General features: G+C 31.8%; 2 protein-coding genes and 1 long non-coding RNA gene across 5 annotated transcripts; all 3 read left to right on the forward strand.

The window, feature by feature from the left end:
* Window positions 1–795: 795 nt before the first annotated feature.
* Window positions 796–3,333, forward strand: LOC106622769 (uncharacterized G-patch domain protein DDB_G0278987). Its single transcript, XM_014242058.3, has 3 exons — window positions 796–2,499; window positions 2,557–2,685; window positions 2,750–3,333. The coding sequence occupies exons 1-3, from the start codon at window positions 1,237–1,239 to the stop codon at window positions 2,801–2,803; spliced, it is 1,446 nt and encodes a 481-aa protein (XP_014097533.3). The 5' UTR covers window positions 796–1,236; the 3' UTR covers window positions 2,804–3,333.
* A 2,377-nt stretch (window positions 3,334–5,710) lies between these two features.
* On the forward strand, window positions 5,711–9,667 carry Su(var)205 (Suppressor of variegation 205). Of its 2 annotated transcripts, none has more exons than XM_036370292.2 (5): window positions 5,711–5,867; window positions 6,047–6,228; window positions 6,330–6,449; window positions 8,871–8,988; window positions 9,050–9,667. In XM_036370292.2, exons 2-5 carry the CDS (start codon window positions 6,115–6,117, stop codon window positions 9,337–9,339), a joined length of 642 nt encoding a protein of 213 aa, XP_036226185.1. In that variant the 5' UTR covers window positions 5,711–5,867; window positions 6,047–6,114; the 3' UTR covers window positions 9,340–9,667. The 2 variants fall into 2 exon arrangements, with proteins under 2 accessions (XP_036226185.1, XP_036226186.1); XM_036370293.2 differs by having other exon boundaries at window positions 9,053–9,667.
* Window positions 9,668–15,363: 5,696 nt separating this feature from the next.
* On the forward strand, window positions 15,364–25,540 carry LOC106622764 (uncharacterized). 2 transcript variants are annotated; one of them, XR_004978007.2, is made up of 5 exons: window positions 15,364–15,497; window positions 17,587–17,778; window positions 20,791–21,291; window positions 24,766–24,850; window positions 25,029–25,540. It is a non-coding gene; the product is annotated as an uncharacterized lncRNA (long non-coding RNA). The 2 variants fall into 2 exon arrangements; XR_004978008.2 differs by lacking the exons at window positions 15,364–15,497; window positions 17,587–17,778 and adding an exon at window positions 20,372–20,525.
* Window positions 25,541–26,669: the final 1,129 nt, after the last annotated feature.

Below are 26,669 nucleotides of genomic sequence, written 5' to 3' on the forward strand. Positions count from 1 at the left end.
CTGTTGTTGAGTCAGAGAACTTCTAAGTTATCTGGTTGAGTTGCCAAGCTAACATTTTGTACCACCGTTAAACATCGCTTTTGTCTAAGGTAGCTTCACCAAATGCCACAGTCAACATTCGGAATGTGTCCGCGTATTTAATATTGTTCTACACACAAATCTAATACAAGTTTCTTGAACCAATTTTTTGGAATAAGCAAAAATCTAAGACGAACCAACACGCTTCTCTTCAAAATAGCTGTCAAAAATTAAGTAAACATTCGAAATGGCGACCTTGTCGTGATAAGTAGGGGATATGCACATCAACATAACGCAACAAAACAATCGAAAATTGTATAAACGTTGCCCGGGAAAATTCAAAATTCGCTCTAATTTTTGAACAAACCTCGTAGTATTGCTAAGAAATCATATCAATCAACTGTTTAAATCGTTAGGTACTTTCAGATGATAATATAATGATGATAGCATAACATTTTCTGTGGATAATCTAATACTTCGGTATATCCTTTTATTGATTAACTTTAATTATAAAAAAAAATTAATAAAATTAAACATATCAACTATCGCCAAACTATCAATAAGAGCTCTTTACAATTTTAAATGGAAATTGTGGAACCTAAAAGTAAATACGGTTTTAATTTTCGTTTTGGATTTTAAATTGATTTTTCCGCAGCGAGCATGATTTATGCAAATTTTTTCCAAACCTTAAAAGAGTTCTAACCCTTTTATGTAGCCATTATGCAACGCCTCTTTTCTACCTATCAACATTTTCAGTTTCTTTCAACATTTTCAACCTCTAGCAACATATGCAATATTTCTAAATTTCATTTTGCATCTATCTTCGCTGTTTATGCCTTGTGTCATCTTCGTTAAGCGGTGTCAAAAAATCACGAATAAACGTCAAAAACATTTTAAACAAAGTTTCACCTCTTGCTGCATGAATCAAACGAAAATTAGGCCAGAAACGTAAATTACATACAAAAGCCCACAAAAATTTAAAGGAAAAATACCGCTGACGTGTTTTATGGTCTGGAAACGTATAAAAACAAACATTGGCGAAAATTCATTTACATCATTGAGGTACTACGTGTGTCAATACCTTCGTTCGTAGTCCCAATACGATAGGGTATTCGGCAGGTTTGAATAGGAACTGTTTATCAAGACACGGTGTGGTGCGGGGCGATTGGTTTGGTAACAACAAGTGCACTTGGACTTATTGCAACGGCGCCAATTAGAATGGACGCCAAAAATGACGATTCGGCTGGCAGTGATTCGCTGGATAAGTCTTTACAGAAGAAATGTGTAGTAGATGATGTTGGACAAGGTGAGGGTTCAACAGCGAATACAGCGCTGACAGCGCAAAGCATTAGCGATAGAAATGATAAACAAAAATCGGATATTGAAGCTGAAAATCGACCTGCAATTTCCATTAATTCCCAAAACAAGACTGAGAAAAGTGCAGGCGATGCCGTATGCGATAGTCTCGATGAGAATAACAGTCTCATTGACGGGAAATTTGATAAAAGAATTCACATAGACGAAATTGCAAATGATACAAACACCGCACAAGTGTTTGTTGCGCACGAAATAGTTAATATTGACAATTTAAACTCGGATATGGCAGAAGGTAATACGTCCGCAATTAGCAATGAAAAAATAGCCATTTCCAACAATACAGTAAACGATGCTGCCGAAGCGCCAAGTGAATATAGCTCCAATAGCAGCAGTAATTGTAGCAGCAACAGCAACAATAGTAATGCCTTTGAAACAAAAGTTAAGCAGATCTCCAAGAACCTCAAGGAAACAACTCTAGCTGAATGTGCGAATAAGAAAGCATTAGCAGACGACACTAATTCCACCTCGTCCGCATCTTCGGCTTCATCAGCTTCGTCTACGCCGGAGTGTGAACAGGCGTCCGTCGATGAAGCGACGGCGGCTTTATATTCGTTAGGTCCTAGTACTAGCGCGGCGGCGGCGGCGGCAGCAGCTGCGGCGTCAGTTTCCGGTGTCAGTGCTCAAGACGAAAATGATCATCGCTCAAAAAAAGTGCGGTTTCATCCAGATGTTAAGGAAAATGATGGTGGAAATAGAGTAATTCCCAAAAAAAAGAAAAAGCTGAAAACGAGTCAGGCTGAAAGTAGCAACTCTGGCAGTAGCGGTGTTGCCGGAGCAGGGGATGACTCGTCAGGTAGTAGTCAGCGAGGTACTTCAGCTGAGGATGAAATGGAATTGGATGAGGAGGATGATTTGGAAGAGGAAGGTACTTTCAGTATAGCCCAAACGATAGAGGATGCGCAGGATTACTTAAAGGAACATCCGTTAACATTTGCTGGTTCCTTCGATAAAAGTAATGTCACTACTCAAAGCGGCCTCTTAGAAGAAGAAGATTTACCACAAGTTGTAGAAACATCAGAAGATGACGAGGAAGAATTTTGTGTACAAGAGTTCCCTGAGAATGGTGTTGCGTGTATTTTAGGCAAACAAAATAAATGTGGAAAGGTGATAATAATTTGCTATTAGCTATTTGAAATTGTAATTATTCCTAAATTTTACTAGGTGGAGTTCCTGCTGCGTTATGTAGATCGGCCTGGCTTATTTTGGGAAACCGAAGAATTCATCAGTTTGCGATGCCCCAATTTGCTGCATCAGTATGAGCAATGTCGTGAAAGACGTCAGACGCGTTTAGTGAGTTGTAAAAAAGAAATTGAGTAAAAACATTTTTATATTTAAAACAATAATTTTTGATTAGATGAACTTTGTGGCGAAGCGTCAAAACCTCCGGCAGCGGTACACAGACTTCTAGGAACAAATGTGTTCATGTTGAGGATGACTTGACTACTGAAACTACAACAATATTTCGCTTTATAGAGTTTGCGGTGCAGTAATGCTACTCACGAAAAATATAAATCTACAAAATCAACACAATACAAAAGTATGAAATTAAAAAAAAAAAATTGCTGCTTAATAGTATGGCAATATGTACAGTAAATTTCAATATGCTCTATAAGAGCAGAGTAGATCAGAAAATCCAATAAGTACTGTAAAAATGCTACAATTCCGTAGCAATTATCCTTCCCCGATTTTCAATTGAGAAATTTATACGACAAATGTTTTTTTTATAGTACCACATAACTTTAGTTCACAAATTCTGTAATCGTGTGCAACAGATGGTGAAAATTACCGTATAGCACCCAAAAAGAGTGAATGGAGGAAATGTTAGCTAAACTTGTGTATGTAAAGAATTTTTCAACAAATGTACTCATTTAATGAAAGGGAATTGTAAAAATTGAAAATGAAATATTTGAAAGGGGATATAAAAAATCAACAAGAAAAGCACATTGATAAAAAAAAAAAAAAAAAACTTTGATGATAGTACGATAATTAATTATATAATAAACTATAAGCAAAAGTCTAATACAAGTTGTGTGCATTATTTAGCAGAAAATGTTAAAAAATGAGAGTTATTTAAATTTAATGTTGAAAATTTCAGAGATTAAGAGATTAGGTATTATGTGTAATTAAAAAAAAAACTAATTCGTGCGGTTTTTTTTTTGAAAATTAAGACTTTATTGTGAAAAATTGTTATACATTTAATGTTCAAAGTATTGCCCATCGGAAGCTACGATGTTTGCCCATCTTTCTGGCAGTTCGTGGATCCCATCGTAAAAGAATTCCTTCGGCTTGGAAGTCAAGAAAGAATTGAGCCAATTTCTGATACCCTGTTCTGAAGTGAAGCGTACTCCGATGAGGGCATTCTGCATTGATCTGAACAAGTGGTAATTGGAAGGTGCTATGTCTGGGCTATAAGGCGGGTGAGGTGGAACTTCCCACCTACAGAATTCCAAATATTTTTTAACTGGCCTTGCAACATGTGGAAGAGCGTTGTCATGAAGAAAAAATATTGGTTCGTTTCTCGCCGCATGTTCTGGTCGTTTTTCCCTGATGGCCTTTTTCAAACAACTCAATTGTTTTCGGTAGAGGTCCCCATCGATCGTCTGACCCGATTTCAATAGCTCATAACAGAGCACACCCTTGTGGTCCCACCAAATACATAGCATAACCTTGGCACCATGGATATTCGGCTCTGCGGTGGATGTCGATGGTGATGGGTTATCATAATGAATCCATTTTTCATCGCCAGTGACAATCCGATGCAAAAATGGCTTCCTTCGGTGGCGTTGAAGCAACATTTTCGACATGCAGAATCGACGTTCGACGTGTCTGGCTTTAATTCATAAGGCACCCAATTTCCAAGCTTCTGAATGAATCCTAATGATTTTAAGTGTCTGGAAACGGTTGCTTGATCAACTCCTAATATTTTTGCAAGTTCTTCTTGCGTCTGGCATGCGTCTACGTCGAGCAATGTCTCCAATTCTTCGTCTTGAAGTTTTTTTAGTTGTCCGGGTCGTTCTCCGTCGTCTAAGTCGAAATTGCCACTTTTAAACCGTGCAAACCACTTTTGGCACGTTTGTTCGGCTAAAGCATGGTCACCATAAACGTCCAGTAAAATACGATGGCTTTCGGTAGCACTTTCCTTCATGTTAAAGTAATGAAGAAGAACTCCCCGCAAAAACACTTTATCTGGTACAAATTCCGACATTTTCAAATGTATGAAACAAATTGTTGTTCACGCTAAAACAAATGACATCTACTAAAAACGACGCGAAATGACGGTACCTTTGAAATGAATATAGCCACAGACGAACACGACGCAAAATAATACTAGTAGAGCCCTCTCTTAGAAAACCGCACGAATTAATTAAATTTTCAGATATTTCAATTAATGATATACCCTCTATAGGGTTCAAAGCTTGCTATTGCAGGATAGACAAGGATGACATGATGCTAGACTCTCTCATTTTCGCTGATTTTTCTGTTATTCTCTTTCCCTGATTATTAAAATCTGGGAATTTTGAACAGCTGATGTCAAAAAAGGCGGGATGCCAGAAATAAACCCGCTAAAAATAGCTAACAAAAGCAGTGCGAAACGAAATTTCCAGGAACGACACCAATACTTTTGAGTAACGTTCAACTAAATTTTATTTGTTAATTTAATTTAAAACGTTCATCATAAAACCATGATCGTTTATTATGACTTGTATTGTTTCTTTGTTATGTTTCTTTGTTATAATTTTTTTTATTTATATTTTTTTATGTTATATGAGTTTTTAAAAATTTTATAATATAAATACACGTATATAGGGATGTATATGCGTTATATAGGCATACTCGGGGACGGAGAACCTAAAAATAATATCGATATGCACAATACCCAAAAACTTTTTTTATAATACCCAATCTATTTCCTTTCGACAGTGGCATGATTGGAAAATGTTATAAAAAATGTGGGTTTTGACAGCTCTCTCTCGATTCAAAGAGTCCGCATCATTTCATCCTTGAGATAGAGCCCCCTCGAAATAATTAAGAGCTACGCCTGAATGTGAGATGCACTGTTGCAATTCCATATTCGTGTATATAATTTTTATACTACATGATATCATTTCTTTATTAATTCAATCTTTAGGATGTTTTATTTTTAGGAGTATTGAGTAAAAAGAGTTTTTGTATTTTATTACTCTTTTGGTTGCATTTCACTTCGTTTTGATTTATATAAATCAAAGAGATTAACTAATTGTTCTTCGGTTATTTTCGATTATTATTTGTACTTTTCCAACACTGAAAATATGTCACAATGCAACCCTGAATTTTGGAGCGTTGCCTTCCATAACGTTTTTGCGCTTCATTTTCCACGCCGAGTTCGTTTCTTCTTCTAAACAGTGCAACTTTTAATGGTGTGCAAATATTTGTTTGCCGATAAAGTTAATTTTAGGTGAAAATATTTTGAACATTTTATCCACACAAGAATTGTGAGTAAAACCTTGTTTATAAATGATATTTTGAGTGTTTCTAATGATATAATCACTTATACATTGCCTGGATACTAATGCATTTAACGACGTTGCTGTACCGATTTCATACTGATATGCAATTTTACAATTGAAATACGACGCATTCGAACTCGATGTTTTTTATTGTTTACAAATAGGAAGGATAAATAATATTTCTTCGATTTATTTCGACATTCTGATAAGTACAAAATCTACCCAGTCAAATATGAAATCAAAGAAAAATGAATCAGCGACTGCTACAGACGCTGCTGCCGAGTCATCAGAAGAAGAGGAGTATGCGGTCGAAAAAATTTGTGGGCGCCGCGTGCGTAAAGGAAAGGTTAGTAGTTTATCATCCCCACATCAATATATGTAAATTGCTTTTATGTATATACATATATTAATAATATTGATACTAAAAACTTTTGGAATACATTGTAGGTTGAATATTTCCTTAAATGGAAAGGTTATCCTGAAGAAGAAAATACTTGGGAACCTGTAGAAAATTTGGATTGCCAAGATTTAATACAGCAGTATGAGGCAGATCGCGCGAAAGACGAGGTAAGGTTTTTATAGATCCATTTTACTTTGTAATTGTTTGGTGATGATTAATGTTAATTTTGGCGGGAAGTATATATATTTGCCGCTTAAACTTATATTTGTAGATAATCTGGGTATATTTAATGCAGTCTGTTGTAGTCAATTTCAATTTAATCATATTTTTTTTTCAATGTTTTTACTTTTTTTTTGTGGTTTTTGTCACATACATTTATCACAATGTTGGCATAGTTCTTTTTCATGCTTCTTGTCATACAATATTTATGGTTTAAAGGGAGTGTCACAATATACAAACATATTGTTGTGCTACATTGGATCCATTACGAGTATTATTTTTTATACCCTGAACAAGGTATATTAAGTTTACGGGCTCAGTCGATTTAGCCATGTCGGTCTGTCATCCGTCTATCTATGTGAACTAGTCCTTCAGTTTTTGAGATATTGATATGAAAATTTACGACCATTCTTTCCTCACAATGAAGTTGCTTATATCTTGGAACGACCGATATCGGCCAACTGTAACATATAGTTGCAATACAAACTGAACTATCCAAATCATATCCTTATATGGAAAGCGTTTTTATTTGACGAGAGACGAAATTTGGCACTTATTGCTTAAGGCAACGTTACAATCTCTAAAAAGATTGTTGAAATCGGACTACTATAGCATTTGGCTACTATACAAACTGACCGATCAAAATCGATTTCTTTTGTAATAGTTAATTTTTTCTTTTTTAGAATGAGTGAATATATTTACAGTGATTAATTATCTTATCAAACATAAAGTCGTGTTTTTATTCAATTAAAAATAAATATTAATGTATATGTCATCTACCATATATATAATTACGCTAACAAAAAAGTTTGTGTCCCCGTTTTGCCGTTGATATATTTTGATAAAATGTATACCGTTGGAAAGGAGAAGACGTGCAGAAGTGCACACATATTTTTCGTATGTACGTCAACGGGAACATTGTATAAACCTACAAGTAAGAAAATAATCGGCTGAGAACACCTGATCGAAATCTGCCATAAGGCAGGAATGTAGTATAATAACTTTTTTGTGAATTTTGTGTGTATTTTGTAATGGAAAATATGAAAGAAAAGATTCACCACCTCTGAGGTTGCAATGTAGATGCGTTGCCGATCTTTTTTCGGTGTTCGGTTCCTCAGGAGGCCTATATTCACTCATATAATATATACAGTACTAAAACAATTTTCTTTTCGTAATGGATCTAGAAAAAAATATATATACATAAAATCAGGTACACTTCATAAATAGTAATTACATTACCAATATACTTGAATTCAACTTGAAATAATTTAAAAACACCAAAAAAAATATATAAAATCAGGTACAGTTCAATTGTATTAATTTCAACAAAAACAAAAAAAAAAAATAATAAAAAAAAGTCATGTACAATTAAATTGGAAACATTTAATAATATTTTTATACAATAAATAATAATTCAGACAAAACAATGTAAATTTAATCTTAAGGAATTTTAATAATCAAAAAATATTTGAATATGTAATAAAAACATTCTTAAATTTACAAATTTTAACCGTAACAAGTGCCCTTTTAGTAGTAAACTATTTGGGAGCAACTTGTGCCAAATGTCAATTTTATGCGTATGTGTCTTAGGATTGGATTATACAATGGCTTGTTGCAACACTGAATTCTGTTACAATTATGGTTTAAACGCACATTAAATTTCAAGTATTGTTTGCGAAAAAAAAACATATTAAAATGGAAATCAGTCATACATTAAATTAATTATATTTTTTTTTGGAAGTGTAATGACATCTATTTCATCATGCCTTACCGTAAATCGCTTACAGGGAGAGTACAGAGACAAAGAAATAGAGAAAATATGCAATTGAGTAGAACACGAAATGTAATTAATGCTGCAAATTCAAATTTAATTGAATTCGTCATTATATGACGGTCACACATTAAATGATAGAAATATAAAGAAAAAGTCCAAAAATTATGTTGACGGATAAAAATCCGAAGGTACAATCCGGCCCATGCGGTGGTCAGTTCGGAAGCTAATATTTCTGTTACAGTTTTAAGAGGAATTTATCATTTCAAAATTCACGACATATTTTATCACAGAGCTGGACCCATGGTCGTAGGCCAAATCATGCCCAGTTGTACGGCTGTTCAATATAAAATGCGAGAGCAATCAAATAAAGCTTGCGTTGCTGTGAGAAATTTCTGTTGAATTCGATAGTAGTAGAAATTAATTTTTATTCGGGCATTTTGTACAATTTTGTTCAAATTCTTTAATAAAATTTTAATACTATTTACATTGTTTATAAATTGTATTGGTCGAATTTCGAACACTAATACTAGCGACCCTAGTTCAATGTAATTATAACATACTAAAATGTGTCGTTTATCTCCCACTGACTATACAGCCTGCAGCTTCCAGTAAACAATCAGAAAAAAAGGATTCATCTAGTAAAAAGGAAGCGAGCAGCAGTGGTCGTACTAGTGCTGTCGGCAATAAGCGCAAGTCTGAAGAGAAAACGTCAGGTAAGCATTTCTTGTATACAAATTTTTAAATGAATTTTTGGTTATTTGTCTTTGCCGCCAGCAGGTAGCAAGAAGAAGCGCCGTGACTCATTAAAATCAGAAACGGACAATGAGTCTGTGTCCGATGTCTCATCTCGTACCTCAGAACGAACTGGTTTCGATAGAGGTTTGGAAGCGGAAAAAATTCTCGGCGCTTCAGATTCCAGTGGCGGCTTAACTTTCCTTATTCAATTTAAGGGTGTCGATCAAGCTGAAATGGTGCCAGCAGCTATTGCTAATGTTAAGATTCCACAAATGGTAATAAAGTTCTACGAAGAACGCCTTTCTTGGTATTCCGACAATGAGGAATAAGCTAAATTGTATTAGTTGAAGAATTAACATCTATATAAAAATTATTACACACACATACACACAAATAGATTGTATAAATATACGACTTTTCCCGCAACTCCTTCTCATGGTAATTTGGCATTGAAATAGTAGCACTGTTAATTATAAATTTATATAAATAAGATTATTTCTATGTTTTAAATGAATACTATCGTATAACACAATTTCAATTTCAAGTTCTAACTGTTCTGTTTGTTAGTAAGATTGATGTTAAATTTGAACGAAAATCAATGCGCTGCTGTGGAAAATATGTTTAAATAAAGATCAGAAACTTACAAAAAAAAATGTACATATGTATGTGTTTCGTAATTAATTCGGATTTATGTATAACGGATATTCATTACAGTACTCATTTGCGTACATATGAATACAGATAATCGGTAGAGAGGAAATACACAATCATGATTTTGGCTGCTAGTTTTTTCTGTACACATTCATGACTTTGAATAAACGTTGTGAATGTATATAGTATGCACACACATGCATATGTGCACAACATTACTGGGTATAAAGCAGATGCATATTTTATGCCTAGGTAAGGACTATATTTTTAGGAAAGTAAAATATTTATATATACAAATTATATATTGATATAAATTGTTATTAAATCTAAATTATTTTAGGTATTTTTAATGCCTGAAAATTGTCTAATGCTATTGGTGAATTTGGATAACTCACTCGACCAACCGCCCTAGTACACACATTTAGCAGCAAATTCGTAGTATCGTAGAAACATGTTTGGTAGATGTGCTGTCGGCTGTAAATCTCGTCAAGCACCTAAAAATGTGCAAAGTAATTTCTTTACACACCAATTGTATTTTTTTTTTGTTTTTTTTTTTTGGTAATGCATTTATGCTTGTGTTTGTACCCATGCTGTGCTTGAACGTTCGATTTGTAGCGTAAAATTTCTTGCTTACAAACATGCATACATATTTTCATATTGACATGAGAACATATGTATGTAAACCAGAGAATATACAGCTCTCAGAATCTCCCCATAAACATACCTATGTATATGTAAGTGCCATAGCAGTATGTCTCAGAACTACTCAAAATCAAGCGAACGCGTGCTACCTGACGCCTCTGGAATCACATACATATATAAATGTGTGAAAAATCATCAAACAGTCTTCAAAATGTTGGCTGGGGTAAATACATTCTGGCTGAAGAGTCGAGTATGATCAGCATATGCATGTAAATACATATACATATGTATGTATTTATGGTATCTTGACTTCCATGCAAATTGATTTAATGACAACTGCCAGCTGTTCAACGGATATTTCACTAAATGAGAGTGCTGAGTGTATTTATCTTGCTGCTTTTAGGGCTTCACATATATACATACATATTTACATACAAATATATACAGATTATTATACTACTTTTCAAAAGGTTTGTAGGAAATGGAATACATGGGTAATAGTGCTACAGTAGTTGTTGTTGTTGTAACGGTTACCTAGTCACCGTTTGGGTGATAAATTCCAGATTCGTTGTCGTCGAGGTCATCTAACGAGAGGCACAGGAAACGAGCTGCTTCGACGGGGTCGGACCATAAGGAGAAGGGTGTTAGATGTGTGGGGTTTGTTGGGCATGCAAAGAGGTGGTTTGTGTCATGCGGAGACTCATTGCACGCAGGACATGTGTTTGGTATGTTTTCTTCTAGTGCTACAGTAGTAAGAAGAACTGGTCTATATTAAGTGACATACATTAACTACACAATGGTCATATTAACGATGAGAAGATAAGTAAAATATGGGAAAACATAATTTTTACTCATTGCCGCAGAATTTTGGAACTCTATGGCGTGCAGACCAATCAATTTGAAATTTTTTAATAGAAGTTACAACAATCAAGCCTTACATAAAGTATTCTCTACAGGGTAGGTGTACAATGGGTAGTATTTTTCACGAAAATCAGAATATCTAATTGTATTAGCCTCAGGAATAAGTATACACTTACACTTAATATGTACCCAAGTACTTATGTTATATATATATATACATATATACAAGTATATATATACATATATGTATAGGTGTATGTGGATGGGAAAAACACAATCGAGCACTTATACATTACCATAACTACATAGATACACTTATATTTATAAGAATATATTATATATTCGTTCATCATATACATACATATATGTTCAACTTAAGATCTTGAAACTTTAGTGGATTTATCATCATTATATTCTGTTTTCATGGCTTTTGGGTCATTGCTTTATATAAAAATAAATTATTAAAAATATCGTTTTTATTTTTGACTGTCTTCCAACCTTTGTTTAGCGGATTTTAAATTGAAATTTTTATTTAAAGAGTTTTGTTTACTTTAGAAACGTGTAGTTCATGAAAAAATATAATTTAAAAAAATAATGGCGGACTTGATTTATGCGCAAATGAAGATTCTTAGGTAATTGATTCAATTATTTTTCTGATTACTTGTGTTGGTAGTTATATAAATAGTATAATTTTGGGGATTTAATTGCTAGTAGTCAACATTATGATATCTGTAATATGCAGAATATCAAAGCTTGATATCTAAGTTACTTGAAGTGCCCAAAATATATAACTAATCATCTATGAACTACAATATTATGCTATTAAAAAACAAAGCCTTTCTCCTTCGGAAAAATTCCTCAGCATGGCTGCCTCAGTAGAAGTTCTGACTCAGAAGTTCGACAATGACTTTCTTAACTGAGAGGATTCTTGAGAGGTTTTATATGCGATAGTACGAATCAATGGCAACCGGCGAATTCTAGTAACAAATGAAGTATTTTTGATGATATCCGGTGAGAAAAACGCTGAACCGATCAGGTTGAAATTTTTTCACGACATTCTTAGATATATATACATATGTATGTATGTGTCAGGGAATGATCGAGACATAAGATTTTTTTTTATTTTTTGACAAAAATCGCCTTTAGTTTGGGAAGCCGCCATTCTATCAAAAATCAAAATGTTGACTTCGATTATTATCTGTATACATCTTTTATAATAATAATTTCTTTTTGGTTTTTGAATTACATATAATTTTGAGCAGAAAAATCTTCCACAGTGCCAGAAATTCTTTTTCGGAGGTCCTTCTAGAGTTCAGTTACGAGAAAAAGGGAATCAAAAATTTTTCAGAAATAACCGCCGATTATTAATGTACATCAAATTCTGTAAATCTACATTTGTTATTTATTAAATAAAATGCCCCATTTTTATACCCTGAACAGGTTATATTGAGGTGGCCACTAAATTTGTAATACCCAGAAGAAAACGTCGAAGATTTTGTGTATAAAATATAGTTACAAATGATCGGCATGACAAGCTGAGTCGATTTAGTCATGTCCGTTTGTCTGTATATATGCGAACTCGTCCCTCAGTTTTTGGGATATCGATCTGAAATTTTGCATACGTCATTTCATATCCAAGAAATTACTTGTTTTTCGGCACCGCTGATATTAGACCATTATAGCTGCCATACAAACTGAATGATCGGAATCAAGTGCTTGCATGAAAAACTTTTTCATTTGAGAAGAGATATCTTAACTAAATTTGGCATGGGTTATTGCCTAAAGAAATAATGTGAACTCCGAAGAAATTGTTAAAATCGTATCACTATAACATATAACTGCCATACAAACTGAACGATCGGAATTAAGTTCTTGTATTCTTTTTGAATCTTTTGTATTTGTGAAGGGTATTATATATTGTTAAGAGGCAAGTATTTTTCGAGACGATGCTTGGTGATGGAAATTTCAAACCATAGATTCAAGAAAATTATATACCATTTGATCCAATCTGATCCGGACTGGTAAAAAAATGCAAAATAAGCTCATCTGGTTGGCATTCAGTGTCCTCATACCCAAAACTTAAACCACAATGTGTGAAGTCGATCCATAAGGGATCTCTGCTATTTTTTTATGCCACCACAACTATTTTCAAGCAATGTTTTTTTAACTTTTTCGATGTTACCGTCATTAACAGAGGTGAATGGACGACGCGCATATGCTAAGTTTTCGATGACTTTACGAACTTCTCTAAATGCTTTGTGCCACTCAAATGTTTGTGTTCGCGATAAGGTAGATTCCTCAAAACACTGCTGCAACGATTTTAATGATTCTGTAGCCGTTATTATATTGACAACACAACATTTTAAATTTCATTCCATGGTAAAAATATCCAGACAAACCTTTCGTAACGTGAACGAACAGCTGCTAAACTGCTCATTAATTGACATATGGAGATCAAACTTCATACAAACATTAAAAGAGGTTGTACACATCTAGGAACTTTTTTTATCGATTCGGTTTGCGTGCGTAGTTTAGTAAGAACTTTCCATGTAAAGTTTGATCAGATGATGGCAACAAAAATGATTGATATTACCAAAATGTTAGCAGTGTAGAGTTAGCTTAAAGCAATTCGTTATACCACTACAGTGCCAGTAGCTTCTGCCGGTTAATTTTTTCCACCCGAGCTTGTGGACGAGCGAGCGAAAAGTGTTGTTTTTTTTGAAAATGTGTTGCTGTCAGTTGTTGAGGATTACGAACAGACCCAATAGATTTTAGAAATAATATTTATAAAAATGTGATTCAGTCGCTCGCGCCAATGTTTTGAATATTCGCATATATGTATCTAGGTATGTATATGTAGATATATATATATTTATTTTTTATAAATATACAAAGTTTTCGCATAAATATTTGCCAACAATGCTCCAAGATTTTGAAAGTAATAAATTTAGTTGAATGTATAATTTTTAAATTCTTTACACAAATATTTATAATTAATAATATGAAATATATACACAAACATATATATATCTAAATACCTAACCATAGTTTTAATTATGGACACAGCATGGACATTTGTTGTGCTATATATTATATTTATTTATTTTTGTTGCTGCCTTGTTTTTACACATAAACATGTGTGCAATTGCAAAAGTCAAAAATCGCATTGCGAATGCATAAATTGCTTTTAGCCGAGTGAAAGTAAGGTGCTGCTACATATGCAATATTCATCTTAGAGCCTCAAATGCTTGGGTCAATATTTGGCGAATTCGACAATAGATCGATGTGAACGCTGGCACGCCACCCAATCGGCGACAGTTCCTGTCCAACTGCAAGTGTGTGTGTGTGTCGGTGAGTTGGCTACCGGTGTGGCATATTTATGCGCAACGCGAACAGCGGCACGCAGCCGCTGGCGATCGATAAATCACCTGCTAAGGCATAGAAAACTAAAAAAACGAAAAAAAAAAATATTGCGCAAAAGTTTATCGCAAATGTGGCGACTAATACCGGACGCACCCACAGATAACCGTGTGCCTTGCAAGTGTATGGGTTGGAAAAAATTGAAATAAAAGTTTGACACATTTTTTAGTTCAATTTTAATATATTGCTTAGGTACTCTTTATTTTTTTTCAACAAAAAAATTTTTTTTACTTTGATATACATATATATAGTATATATACATGTATCTACATTGAACATATTTTGCTACTATATAGTATTTTTTAAAAGAAAGTATATGCACATTTGTATGTTATTATTATTTTTATTTATTTTTTGCTTTCTTGCTAATATGCAATGGATCTTCTGGTGATGGCTTGACACAATAGTGTCTTTTGGAAAAACCCCATACTTGTTGTTGGCAACACATTTTGCGTTTCTCCACTTTTCTATTGTTAATTAATGCTATTTTATATTCTATTCTATTTACTTGCCAATTTTTAACACACATCGATTTGCCGCAATACAAACGTGTGAGAAAATTTTTGTATATATAATAGTGTATCTTTTTCTTTTTTCGAAAAAATGAAGCAATTTTGCAGCATCTTCTTAAATTTAGTATATATATTACTATGTGCATATACATATGTTTACACATATACATATATATTTAAAAGTATGTATTTGTGGCACTTGAGTATAACACTTGAGTGAATGTTAAAGTTTTTGACAATTGAGTCGCCATATTTACCTCTGCATTGAACCATATGGATGCAAAGGATTTTTAGTTAGACCCGAAGTCTTTAAACCAACAGTTGTTAGCTCTCAAAGCATATTATTAAAAAAACATTTCAAAAGTTTTTGGTTTTCAATTCAAGTGTGAATTACAGAAAAGGTGTGTGTGCTTATAAAAAAAAATTATTATAAAATCTCTTTTTTTTACAACACAAAGCTAACGGTGCATTTCTTTTTTATATAAAATACAAATATATCTTTTACTATGTAGCTGCACATTATGCTCGATATTTTTTATATAACGGCTGATAAAAACAACTTAAATGAGCTCTATTAAAGCGATGCCAATGAAAAATATTTTTTTACATACATAAATATTTTTTTTATATACAAATATATATTTTTTTACATAGGAAAATATTGTTTTTTTACCTACATACTATATTATATATTTCTTTGATAAAAATCAAATCGAAACTTTTTCACCGCTTCCTGTCACGCTGCAAGGCATAGGTATTTCGATTCTATTTTTGTGCAAATTTTCCAATTTATTGCATGCACTTGCATATTTATTGCGTTTGTAACGGTTTTTTATACAATTTCTTCTTTTTAAGCGCCTTTTGGCAGCGCGCGTGTTGTGTGGGTGTTTTTCTGCCATTTAAATCGTTTCTGCCATTAAAAATTAAATAATTTGATTTTCTAAAAGTAATGCAATTTTTAACAAAAAAAAAAATGAAAAAAATGCGAAAATATTTGGCAAGCTTCCAATAAAATCAGTCCAAATGTCGAGTTTTATATATTTTTATAAATTATGATTATATTTCTAATAAAAAAGGAGCGAATGCTTTTGATTAGCTGAAATTATGCTGAGGTGCGCTAAAACCGCATATCAGGCATATTAAACAGAGATTTTTTAAAAATATTTTTGATGCTTCAAACAATTTGATAATTTCTATTTTTTATTTAATTTTTAACTTGTCTACTATTTATTGTCGAAGATTAAGGCAAACTTGAAGGTCACATGAAAGATGACTGATTCATAAATTCGTCTTTAAATTGCAAATATTTAATATAGTTTCATCGTTAAGGCCACCGAGTAATTTTATTATTTTTATCTTATTTATAATATTTATTAAATTATGCCGGCATTAATAAATTGTAGAGCTTGGGTGATGCGAGAATTTCATAATTATTTTGCTGCTACTTTAAAAAACGAAAGAATTTAACTAAAGAAACGGTTGCAGTTAGTAAAATGAAAATTATGATAAAGTGGTCTAAAATATTTTTTTGTTCTCTAAAAATATTCACTTCCCAGAATTGGCTGACAGAAGTTTTTGTTGCTTTCCATGGTATATTATTTTAGGTTAATCTATTTTTGCTACAAAAAGTCAGAAAACACATCGACTTTTAAAAGACTCGGTTTGGGACTTCCAATGACAATTTTATAATTTTTAACTCAAGACAATTCTATACTTTTAAATTTCTGTTTAAAAATGTACTTGGCTTTGAGATTTCTAAACGTAACGGTTATTATTACGCGAGGAGTACGAAGAAAAGGGTTTAAAGTGAAGTAGTTAGTTTTTGAAATATAGCTAATGAAAAATGTAAATGCATTTTAGTTGCGACTAGCATAAAGTTAATCGCAGGTCAGTACGAAATTTACTTCTTCTTTTAAGATATATTAACAACAAATAACTTTTATAGGGAGTCTAAAATAATGAAAATGTCTAAGATACCACTTATAGTTATAATAAATATGGAAGATATAAACACTTATAAACAAGCATATCGATATACTCTGTTATCGATATAGGGACACGATCTGATCGCAGCTATATGCTATAGTGGTCCGATATCGGCCGTTCCGACATATAAGCAACTTCTTGATGAAAAAAAAACTTGTACAAAATTTCAGATCAATATCTCAAAAACTGAGTAACTAGTTCGCATAGATAGACAGATAGAGAGACGCACATGGCTAAATCTACTCCGCTCAACACGCTGATCATTTTTATGTATATGTATACTATATAGGGTCTCTGATATATAGGGTCTCTGATGTTTCCTTTAGGGTGTTACAGACGTCGTTGCTAACTTACGGTATAAAAATTATTCTAAAGTATTTGAAAATAAATTCGACTGATTAGTAGGAATTGCCATACATATACATACTTGTATGAGATACTTCAATTTATTTAAATAAGATTTATTGTATAAAATTTTATCTTATAAATTTTCATAATTTACAGTTAAAACATGAGTGAAGTCCGCAGCTTGATGACTACTTTTGCCACTTTGGCTGTGCTATTGATTCTTCTCTGGCTGTTGTATGCCATCTTTTAAGCTGGAAATCAATCAAAACAAAAACAACAACAGCGATCACAGGTATCGTACTTGCGATCGTGTAGTATAAGTATGTGGCGTGTCTAGTATACGAAAAGGTAAGTTAATTTAATGGTATTTTGAGGTTAAACATAAGGTAACTGTATACATATATATACAGATTAATACACGAATTTAGTGCCACTCAAATAATAAAAAAATATATATTTAAATGGAAAACTACATAATTTTCAGTAATGGTTAAATATTTTTGTTATTCAAAACATTAAAAAAAAAACACTAACCAAACCCCCAGAGTTTTTCAAATGTCTTCGGTTATATCTCAACTTTTCGGCAAGTTGCTGTGAATAGACGAAAATCAGCTAATTAAATATTCATAAATCAATTTGTCAATCTTTATGAACACTAATGGAATTAAAATTGATAATTGAGTTTCTTATAAGCAAAGCACCGAAAATAATTCTAATTCAAAGCGGGAGTGACGAAAGTCGAACACTATATTCTTTTTCACACATTTTATGGTAAACAAATAATGCTATATTATGATGAATATATAAATGATTGCTATACTGTAAACAAATTATAATGGCGAAAGTAAGTCAAAATTATATGTTCGGTGTTGGCATGTTGTACCCGTATATAATTATATAAATCGGCAAAAAAAAAGAGAAAATCTTGAATTATACATACTTGTATATATAAATAAAGGAAATCTATGTAAAAACATATTTATTTTTGTTTGAGTGTACATTTGGAAATGTATGTAATATTTATTCTTGTTTGAGTGTACATTAGTTCCAAATTCCAGAGGTTTAGCACGACCGACTTTCGTAAAATAAAACATACACACATACATATTTTTGCAACAAAAATATACGAGGGCCGCTACTTCCCCTATGTAACATATATTCCCTCAACACAGAAACTTTGCTTTTCTATTTTGGAAATGACAGCCAGTTGTCAATTGTCGCCTCTTCTTTAGCATAACATTAATGACAGTAAATTTGGACAGTGCAGACAAGTATTTGACTAAATTACTTAATTGGCAGTTATTTCGTCTGTTGCTTAATGGTAGTTGTGTATTTAGAAATATTTTTTCATCAACCATTATTTACGCGGCTTCTAAAGCTAGGTCCATAGTTAGATATAGATCATTATTTTGTGATAACCAACGGGAGAATTTTCGACTTTGAACTCTATACCATATTATACCTTGAGGAAATTATTTCGATAAATTTCCAAAAAACAAATAATAATAATCTGTAGTTGTCTAAAGAAGATTATTTCAATGATGTGCTACAAAATATAATCTTCAAAATATATTTCCTTAGATAACTTCTTAAATAAACTTCCACAAAAATCAATCTACACTCTATTAAAAAATAAAGTATGACTTCTCCAAGGACCTGTTTTTATCGGCTTCAACTTTGTTTCTGTATATATTTTTGAGAACTTTGCTTACGTGTAGAAAAAGTTCACTTATGAAGATATTGTATATAATAAGCGACTGTCAACTATTCTATTATCTCGATTAATCAGAAACCTATTTATTTCGGTATACACATTCCAACAACTCTTGCTATACATTAACACCAGAAAGTTTCCGAAAATTGTTTTTTTCGATATTTTCATGAACTCGTTTCAACAGGATAGACGGTCAATAAAGAGTATTTGAGCGTTTGCGTGAAAACATCAAGGCATGTTTCGATGATTGGAAAAAGAGGTGGCATATGTGTATCGCTTCAGAAGGAGCATCTTTTGAAGGCGACAAAATAAATATTGATGAAGATTAAAACTTTTAGTTTTATTTACAATTTCCGGAAACTTTCTGTTTTATTTTATCACATTTACATAATAAATTCTTTATTTATTCGAAAATACATAGAAAGGTGTTTTCAAGGGATATTTACTGTGTGTGTTGATAACACCGGGTTTAGAAAAGCTTTTAGGTATGGTTTTAAAATAAGCATATAAATATTTCAACGATCTTTATAGGTCTACAGTTAAACGGATAAATTCTTTTGATCTTAAAATCTTAAAAATCTTTCACAGCAGCCCTCGTAAGCTTTTGTTGTACAAACATTTCGCACGTCTATTTACAATTTTGCGATACCATACATTTCTTTGTTTATTTCTTTACGTTTTAAAAATTCGTTTTACAAAAACCATCGAAGTAAAACTGCCAACGGATAAAATGAAATTGGCATTTTACCTTTTGAATATGAAAATTTTATTTGCAACAACTTGTATGAAGATCTTTAGCGCCCACACAAAATCAAAACCGAACTACCACAATTCCATGTCAATAATCGCCAAACGCCTGCTCCGTCATTGCACATCCGACGCTAACGGTATTTGACTAAAGGCCGCCGGCAAGTCGTCCGTGCTCCAAGCAGCGCACACACGCAGACGAAAGCGGAGTATTTGTTGGAAAGCAATGAATGGTCGCCAAAGATCCCATGATCGTAGCCAGTTTGTGTGCGTGTGTGTTTGTGTATGTATGGGTTAGACGTACGTACATACAAATAGATTCATATTTAAATATTATATTTTTGGCCAAATCCACACAGTTCGCAGGCTTTTACATACGAACATAAATTTATATGTTTATATTTCTATGTTTATAGCAAATGTACAAGTGTATATAGGAGTGCAGTGTGTGCATATATAATTCCTTTGGCTGCCGCCGGCACACTTTCGATACAATACCGCTACGATTCCGTGCGGCGTGCTGCTAAGCGACGCCGGTCATTGTGGAGAATTCTTGCAGATGCGATTGCCAGTTTTTCAAAGGCATTCGGTACGAACGGTGTGCTCCGATCAATTAAGCTATTTACCGTTAGCGGTGCGTGTTTGCTAAATACCCAAAAAAAATTTGTATAAATAAATAAATATACATACATACATATCATTTCTGAGGACATAAAAAAAATTTAAATTAATTTAAATATAGTGCTATTTTTTGTTAATCTTCAAAAAAGCGTATCTAGTGTTAAGCATTTTTTAAGAATAAGCAAAAAAAAAATTTTAATTTCAATCCAAAAACTCAGCTTTTGATCCAAAAATTTCATAACTTTTTTATACTTATTTTTCACACACATATCGTACAGCTTTAAAAATCAATCAACAACAAAAACCAAAACAACAACAGCAACAACATGAATGAAGCCAAGAGTTTGTTCACCACTTTCCTCATCCTGGTCTTCCTGTTGGGCCTGCTGTGGGCCTTCTATGAAGCCGTTTTCTAAATCAACAACGAGTTATTATTAACAACAACAATAATAGCAGCATCTAGACATGATTTTCATATAATTAATATTTTTGTCACAAGCCGCACCTAAAACAAACACATACATACATACACACATATCCTGTGTATGTTGGGTACGACATTTTCGTTAGTTTTTTTTTATTTAACACCATCAAATTCATGGAAAATAGTTTGGAAATAAACAATTAACGGTATCACATCGTGTAATCTGGCAACAACAATAACACCATCTTACATAATAGAATTAATAAGCGTAAAAGCATTTCCAAATAACATTAAAATTCGTAAAATAAGGACAAATGTCAACAAAGAAATGTAGTTCGCTTAGTTAGAAAATGAGGTAAGTCGAATTTACTTATTTTATAAATTAAAAAAAAAAAAAATTTTTACATGTATATTTTTATTTTATCACTACTATTAACTTACAACATTTTTTAAAAATAATTTGCTATATTTTATGAAAGCTCCATCTCCATTTCTCACCTCGATCCTAGAGTTATCAAAAGTATTAATATGTTAGAAGTGTATATTTAAGATTTGATCAAATACTCTAAAATTATTCTAACATTGTCTTTTTATACCCTGATTAGGTATATTAACTTTGCCACGATGTTTGTAACACCGAGAAGAAATCATCGGTGTTCATATAAAATTATATATAATTGATCGGCATGATGAGCTGAGTAGATTTAGCCATGTCCGTCTTTCTGAAATTATAACATTTCGATAAGCACTCGAAATCAAAACGAAATTGAGACCGCTTTATTAATAATTCAGTATGCGCAGGAAATGTGCCAAGTTTTCAAAATTTTTTTTTATTGATTTTACAAAAAAAAAAAAAAAAATGTGAGAATCATGAATTTGCACACATTTCATTATTTTGAATATATTTTTAATGCTATGTTTTTCATTCGTTTCAAAAAATCATCAAATTTAATTAGGCGTTTTTTACTTTCGAAATATCCATGCGAACATTGTGTGTATGTATGAGTATGTCTGTTTGTATTTGTATAATTTGGAACCGTGCAAGCGTGCGGCGATTCGTAACACCATTGCAGTGTTGGTTCCATCCGGCTGCCAAAATGCTTTCAACAATATTTTAAAACGTTTTCGATACGAAATTTTGTCAACTTTTTGAGTGATACGTGTGCAAATAAATATAGTTTACTTAACGTTATTTATTGCCGATATTTATTTGTATTTGTATGTGTGTATCATATATATAAATCATATTTTTTAGGCACGTAGTATAATGTGCTTCTCCGCTTGACTTTGTCCATTGTCGCATTTTTACGCTTTCGTTGGTTATATTCTTCGTAGAATGTTTGTTGTTCATATGGCATTTAGCGTATTTTTTTTTTTAAGAAAAAAATTAAATAAAATTCATATACATAGTTTGCTTTTCTTTAATTTTTTTTACTTCTAATTTTATTTCATTTTCGTTAGTTTTAGTCAGCTTTTTGTCATTGTTTTTTATTGTTAGCTCGCTATAATATTCCATATGTCATTTGTGCGTATTTTTAGCATTTTTTTATATTTAAAAAACTGACACCAAAATGTTGCGGAGAAGTCGTAAATTTCAGAGGAAAAACAAAGTATTTCGTGGCATAGATTAAAAGAAAATACTTGTTTTTTATTTTTATTTGTTTAATTCGTATGCTAAAAATACAGATTTAGCAGAGTGAAATGTTTAGAAAAATTTTCACTATACTTCTATATGCCATTTTTGTGCGCTTTTTGAAATAAAAGTTGAAAATTTGACAAATCCAGCAGACACCAAATGGTGACAGGCTAATCCGTTACTGAATGCTAAACATTTCAAAGATGAAACATAATTTGTTGTTGGTTAAAAAAATTGAGCTCAAAAAACAGCTGTTAGATTTGAAAAACTTAACAATTTCTTTGTAAAGACAAAGCTTATAAGACAACAGTCAATTAACTGTTTTTTGCAAATAATGGCTCAAGCCAGCAAGCTACTCGCTGCTTTTACATTACCGAATTTGCAACTAGTGTTAGCTGTCATGAAATACGGAAAATTTACAGAAGAGACATCAGCAAGGAGGCCGCTGCTTTTGTATACCAGAATTTCTTTCAATTTTCATAAAATAAAACAAAAGTACGGCAGAGCAGGTCTATGGTCTTACAAAAGTTGTAGTTTCTAATTAATTCTTTGATATTGACCATATTAGTCATGATCTTTACGTGAATTGTGAAGAAAATGACAGCAATAACTTTTGCAAACAACTAACTGTCAAATTTAATAAGTGTCATATATTTTGTAAACAATAAATTCCGTAACGTTGGCAGACAAAATGGCGCTTAAAATCAATGAACTTCGTTTAATATTAGCATGCTACTAGTTTTTATAGCCATTTAATGTACTAGTTTATGTACTTTTTACTTTTCATATTTTACATGCAACATTTATTGGCATTTGGTCTACAGTTTTATTGCAAAAAATATTGCTCAATAAAATAGTTAAGCCAGTAAATTACTTTATTGCACTAAAAAAAGTATTGGAAAATATATTTCATTAAAAAGTAATTACTATGCCAATATTCTGTATTTCAGTATTAAATATTTATGTTAAAATGTATTTATGACGAAATAATGTAAATAAATTATATATACAAATGTTACTGCATATTAATAAACTTTTGACCAAAGCACTTAACACACTTTAGCAGTTTCTCCTTTGACTGCACTTAATTTTAACTTTAATACAAAAATAAAATTGTTTAATTTATTTTTCGGAGATTGGTTCCTTAAACGACAGAATTGTATTGAAAACAATCAAATCTTCCCTCTTTATGATATTAGTATAGATTTAGTGAGTTATATGGGCCGAACGCCCTCCCAACAGCTTTATATTATAATTCTTTTGAGATGCTTTATAATTATAGATACATTTATAATTATATGAGCTCATGATCTCAATACAAATCTAAATTCAGGTCTAAGTTGGATTTTATTAGTAAGTAGCATGCATGTATTAAAGTTTTTACTTAGAAAATTTAGTTTTAGCGCTTTTGTGTAAAGAAAATCTTTCTTAAGGAACTTTGCGATATATAAAGCAATTAATATTTAAAAATTCACTGGAAAAGCACCAGTTTCTTTTATCCAAAACAAAATCTATAATTTTTGAATTTCCCACATATTGAATCTCATTAAAAGTCGATTTGCCATGCACTCGACTACAAAAGCCTCGAATGCTCGCTATATATATAATATTATAAAGGTATACATATGTAAGTGTATACATACATACGTATATTTAATACATATTTTTGTGCCTAAACCAACCTACAAGTGTATATATATTGAATAAATTCCATATGTTTTCCATTACAAGTGGCCTAATGGATTTTGGCAATAGCTTTATTTAGGTCATTAATTCGTACAAAATATAATTGGTAGCGGCAGCGGAATATTAAAAAAAAAAATATAATTAAAAAACTTAAAATCATTTCTTATATTTACAAAACTCAGCAAAACATTATTTGGCGCGCTGTCAAGAGCACATAGGACATTTTATGATTTCCAGCTGGTTTTGTAACTAAGTGTACATATATATAATATGTATGCCTTATGGATACATTAAAGTTGTAAAATTAATAGCAACTCATCTTTACGTATAAATGTATTTTATTTTACAATTACAGTTTGGAATTTGCTGGTTTCTCGAAGCATTTCCTTTTCAAAAATCTTTCATTTTACTATTTTTATTTATCTTTTTTTTGTTGTATTTACTATTGTAAAGTGCATTGCTGCAATTACCAAACATATATAATAATTTTGAATTATTCTCCTCTAGATGACGTCAACGCTCGACAAATACCATATGCAAATACCAACGAAACAGCGGCATGCTGTGTCGCCACCAAGCCAAAGGTATTTCGGTGAGTTTCCGTACGCAAATAGTTCATTAAGAAATATTTAAATATTTTTGTAAAAATTACTTTATACTTTCGCAACTAATCAATTTTATTTTTTATATTGTTTATTTTCTGCAATTGTTTATAGTTTTCGTTAACAACTTGACAAGCATTTTTCTAAAAGCAACTTACATTTTTACAGCATACACATCATCACATACACAGCGCTCTGGCAACTTTGCGCGCTGTGAATAGTTGAAAGGCTCGCAGTTTGTGCTCCGTAAACAATAGCAATTATCAGCTGTCAACGATTCATCAGTTCAACAACCGAAAATAAACTATTTGTCCAGTTGACGTCCAACTCATTCATTCAAAGAAAATTGCGTTTATTTAAAAGTAAAGGAAAAATATGTAAAAATTATCCTAAAACCAAAACAAAAAACCAAAAAAAAAAAGCTTACTAGTGAGCAACAACAAGATTGTTTGGCGCATGTTTAAAACATATTTTTTCTTCTTAGTTGTATAAGGGTATTTGATATAAGCCATAGTTGTAGCGACTTTATAATATTATAAAAAATTTATCAAACAGCAGCAGGCAGGAACGAAATTAAAAAAAATGGGTATTTATGGAACGTTAAAGAATATAAGATCTTATTATTCTAATGTAATGTAAAAAATAAAAAATAAAGTACAGAAAAACATCACAAAAATGCATTTATATGTTTTATTTTATTTAAAAAAAATATTAAATTACTCTTACCCCAGTTAAAATTTTTTTTTTAAAGATTATAATTTATTTATATTTTTTATTATGAGTGAGTGGTTAAGAAATATATTATGACAAATAAACTTAAAAAATATAAAAAAACTATTCTGAAGCACAAAAAATACTGTTTCGTTAAAAAATTAAATACGGCATTCAAACTAAAACTTGTTCTAGTTCTTGTGGTTAAAGGTATGCAACAAACGAAGAGTACAAAATTCAGTCCATTAATTTCCATTCCGTTTTTGAAGTGAAATAGGACGGAAAATTTATTTTTATTTATTTTTTGTAGTATTCGGAAAATATATAAGCAAATATATATAATCATTTTATGAATACTCTAAAGAAATATAAAAACTTTCTTTCCGTCTAATTTCCATTCAAAAATTTGAAAGGGTTGAAATTGTATCGTTGCCATTTCTTTTTAAAATTTTAAGAAAAAAATATAGATAAAGAAATACGATAATATAAATATCAAAGTTATAAAGAAGTTTAAGAAAGCTAACAGCTGAATTTTTTTTTGGATTGCTACTGGTTTTTGAGTTTAAATGTTTTAGTTTATTGTGCAATGGGTATAAAAATAATAAGGCTCAACAATTGTTTTTATTTATAACCTGAACAGGGTATATTAACTTTCCCTTTCATTTGAAGTTTGTAATACCCAGAAGTTAATGTCGCAGACCCTATGAAATACGTATATAAATGATCACAGAGATCAGCTGTCTGTATGTACTGGAACTAACTCCCGCAGTTTTTGATATCTATCTGACATTTTCACAGTTGCTTTTTTTCTGTTGAATATAAAAAGCTTCTTTCTACGAGAACTAGTCCCTTAATTTTTGAGATATCGAAGTGAAATTTAGAAATAGGATAAAGCTACCATACCAAATTGATCGACCATAATCAAGTCCTTGTATGGAAAACTTTTTTATTTGAAAAATTATCTTCACGAAATTTGGCACAGATTATTTTCCAAGGCAACGGTACAATCTTCGAACATATTGTTCAGAACGGACCATTATAGCATATGGCGAGAGTATCAAGATAATAGTGAATAACAAGTTGCCTACATTTAAGCGC

This window comes from Bactrocera oleae, chromosome 3 (genome assembly GCF_042242935.1).
Source record: "Bactrocera oleae isolate idBacOlea1 chromosome 3, idBacOlea1, whole genome shotgun sequence".
Classification (NCBI taxonomy): domain Eukaryota; kingdom Metazoa; phylum Arthropoda; class Insecta; order Diptera; family Tephritidae; genus Bactrocera; species Bactrocera oleae.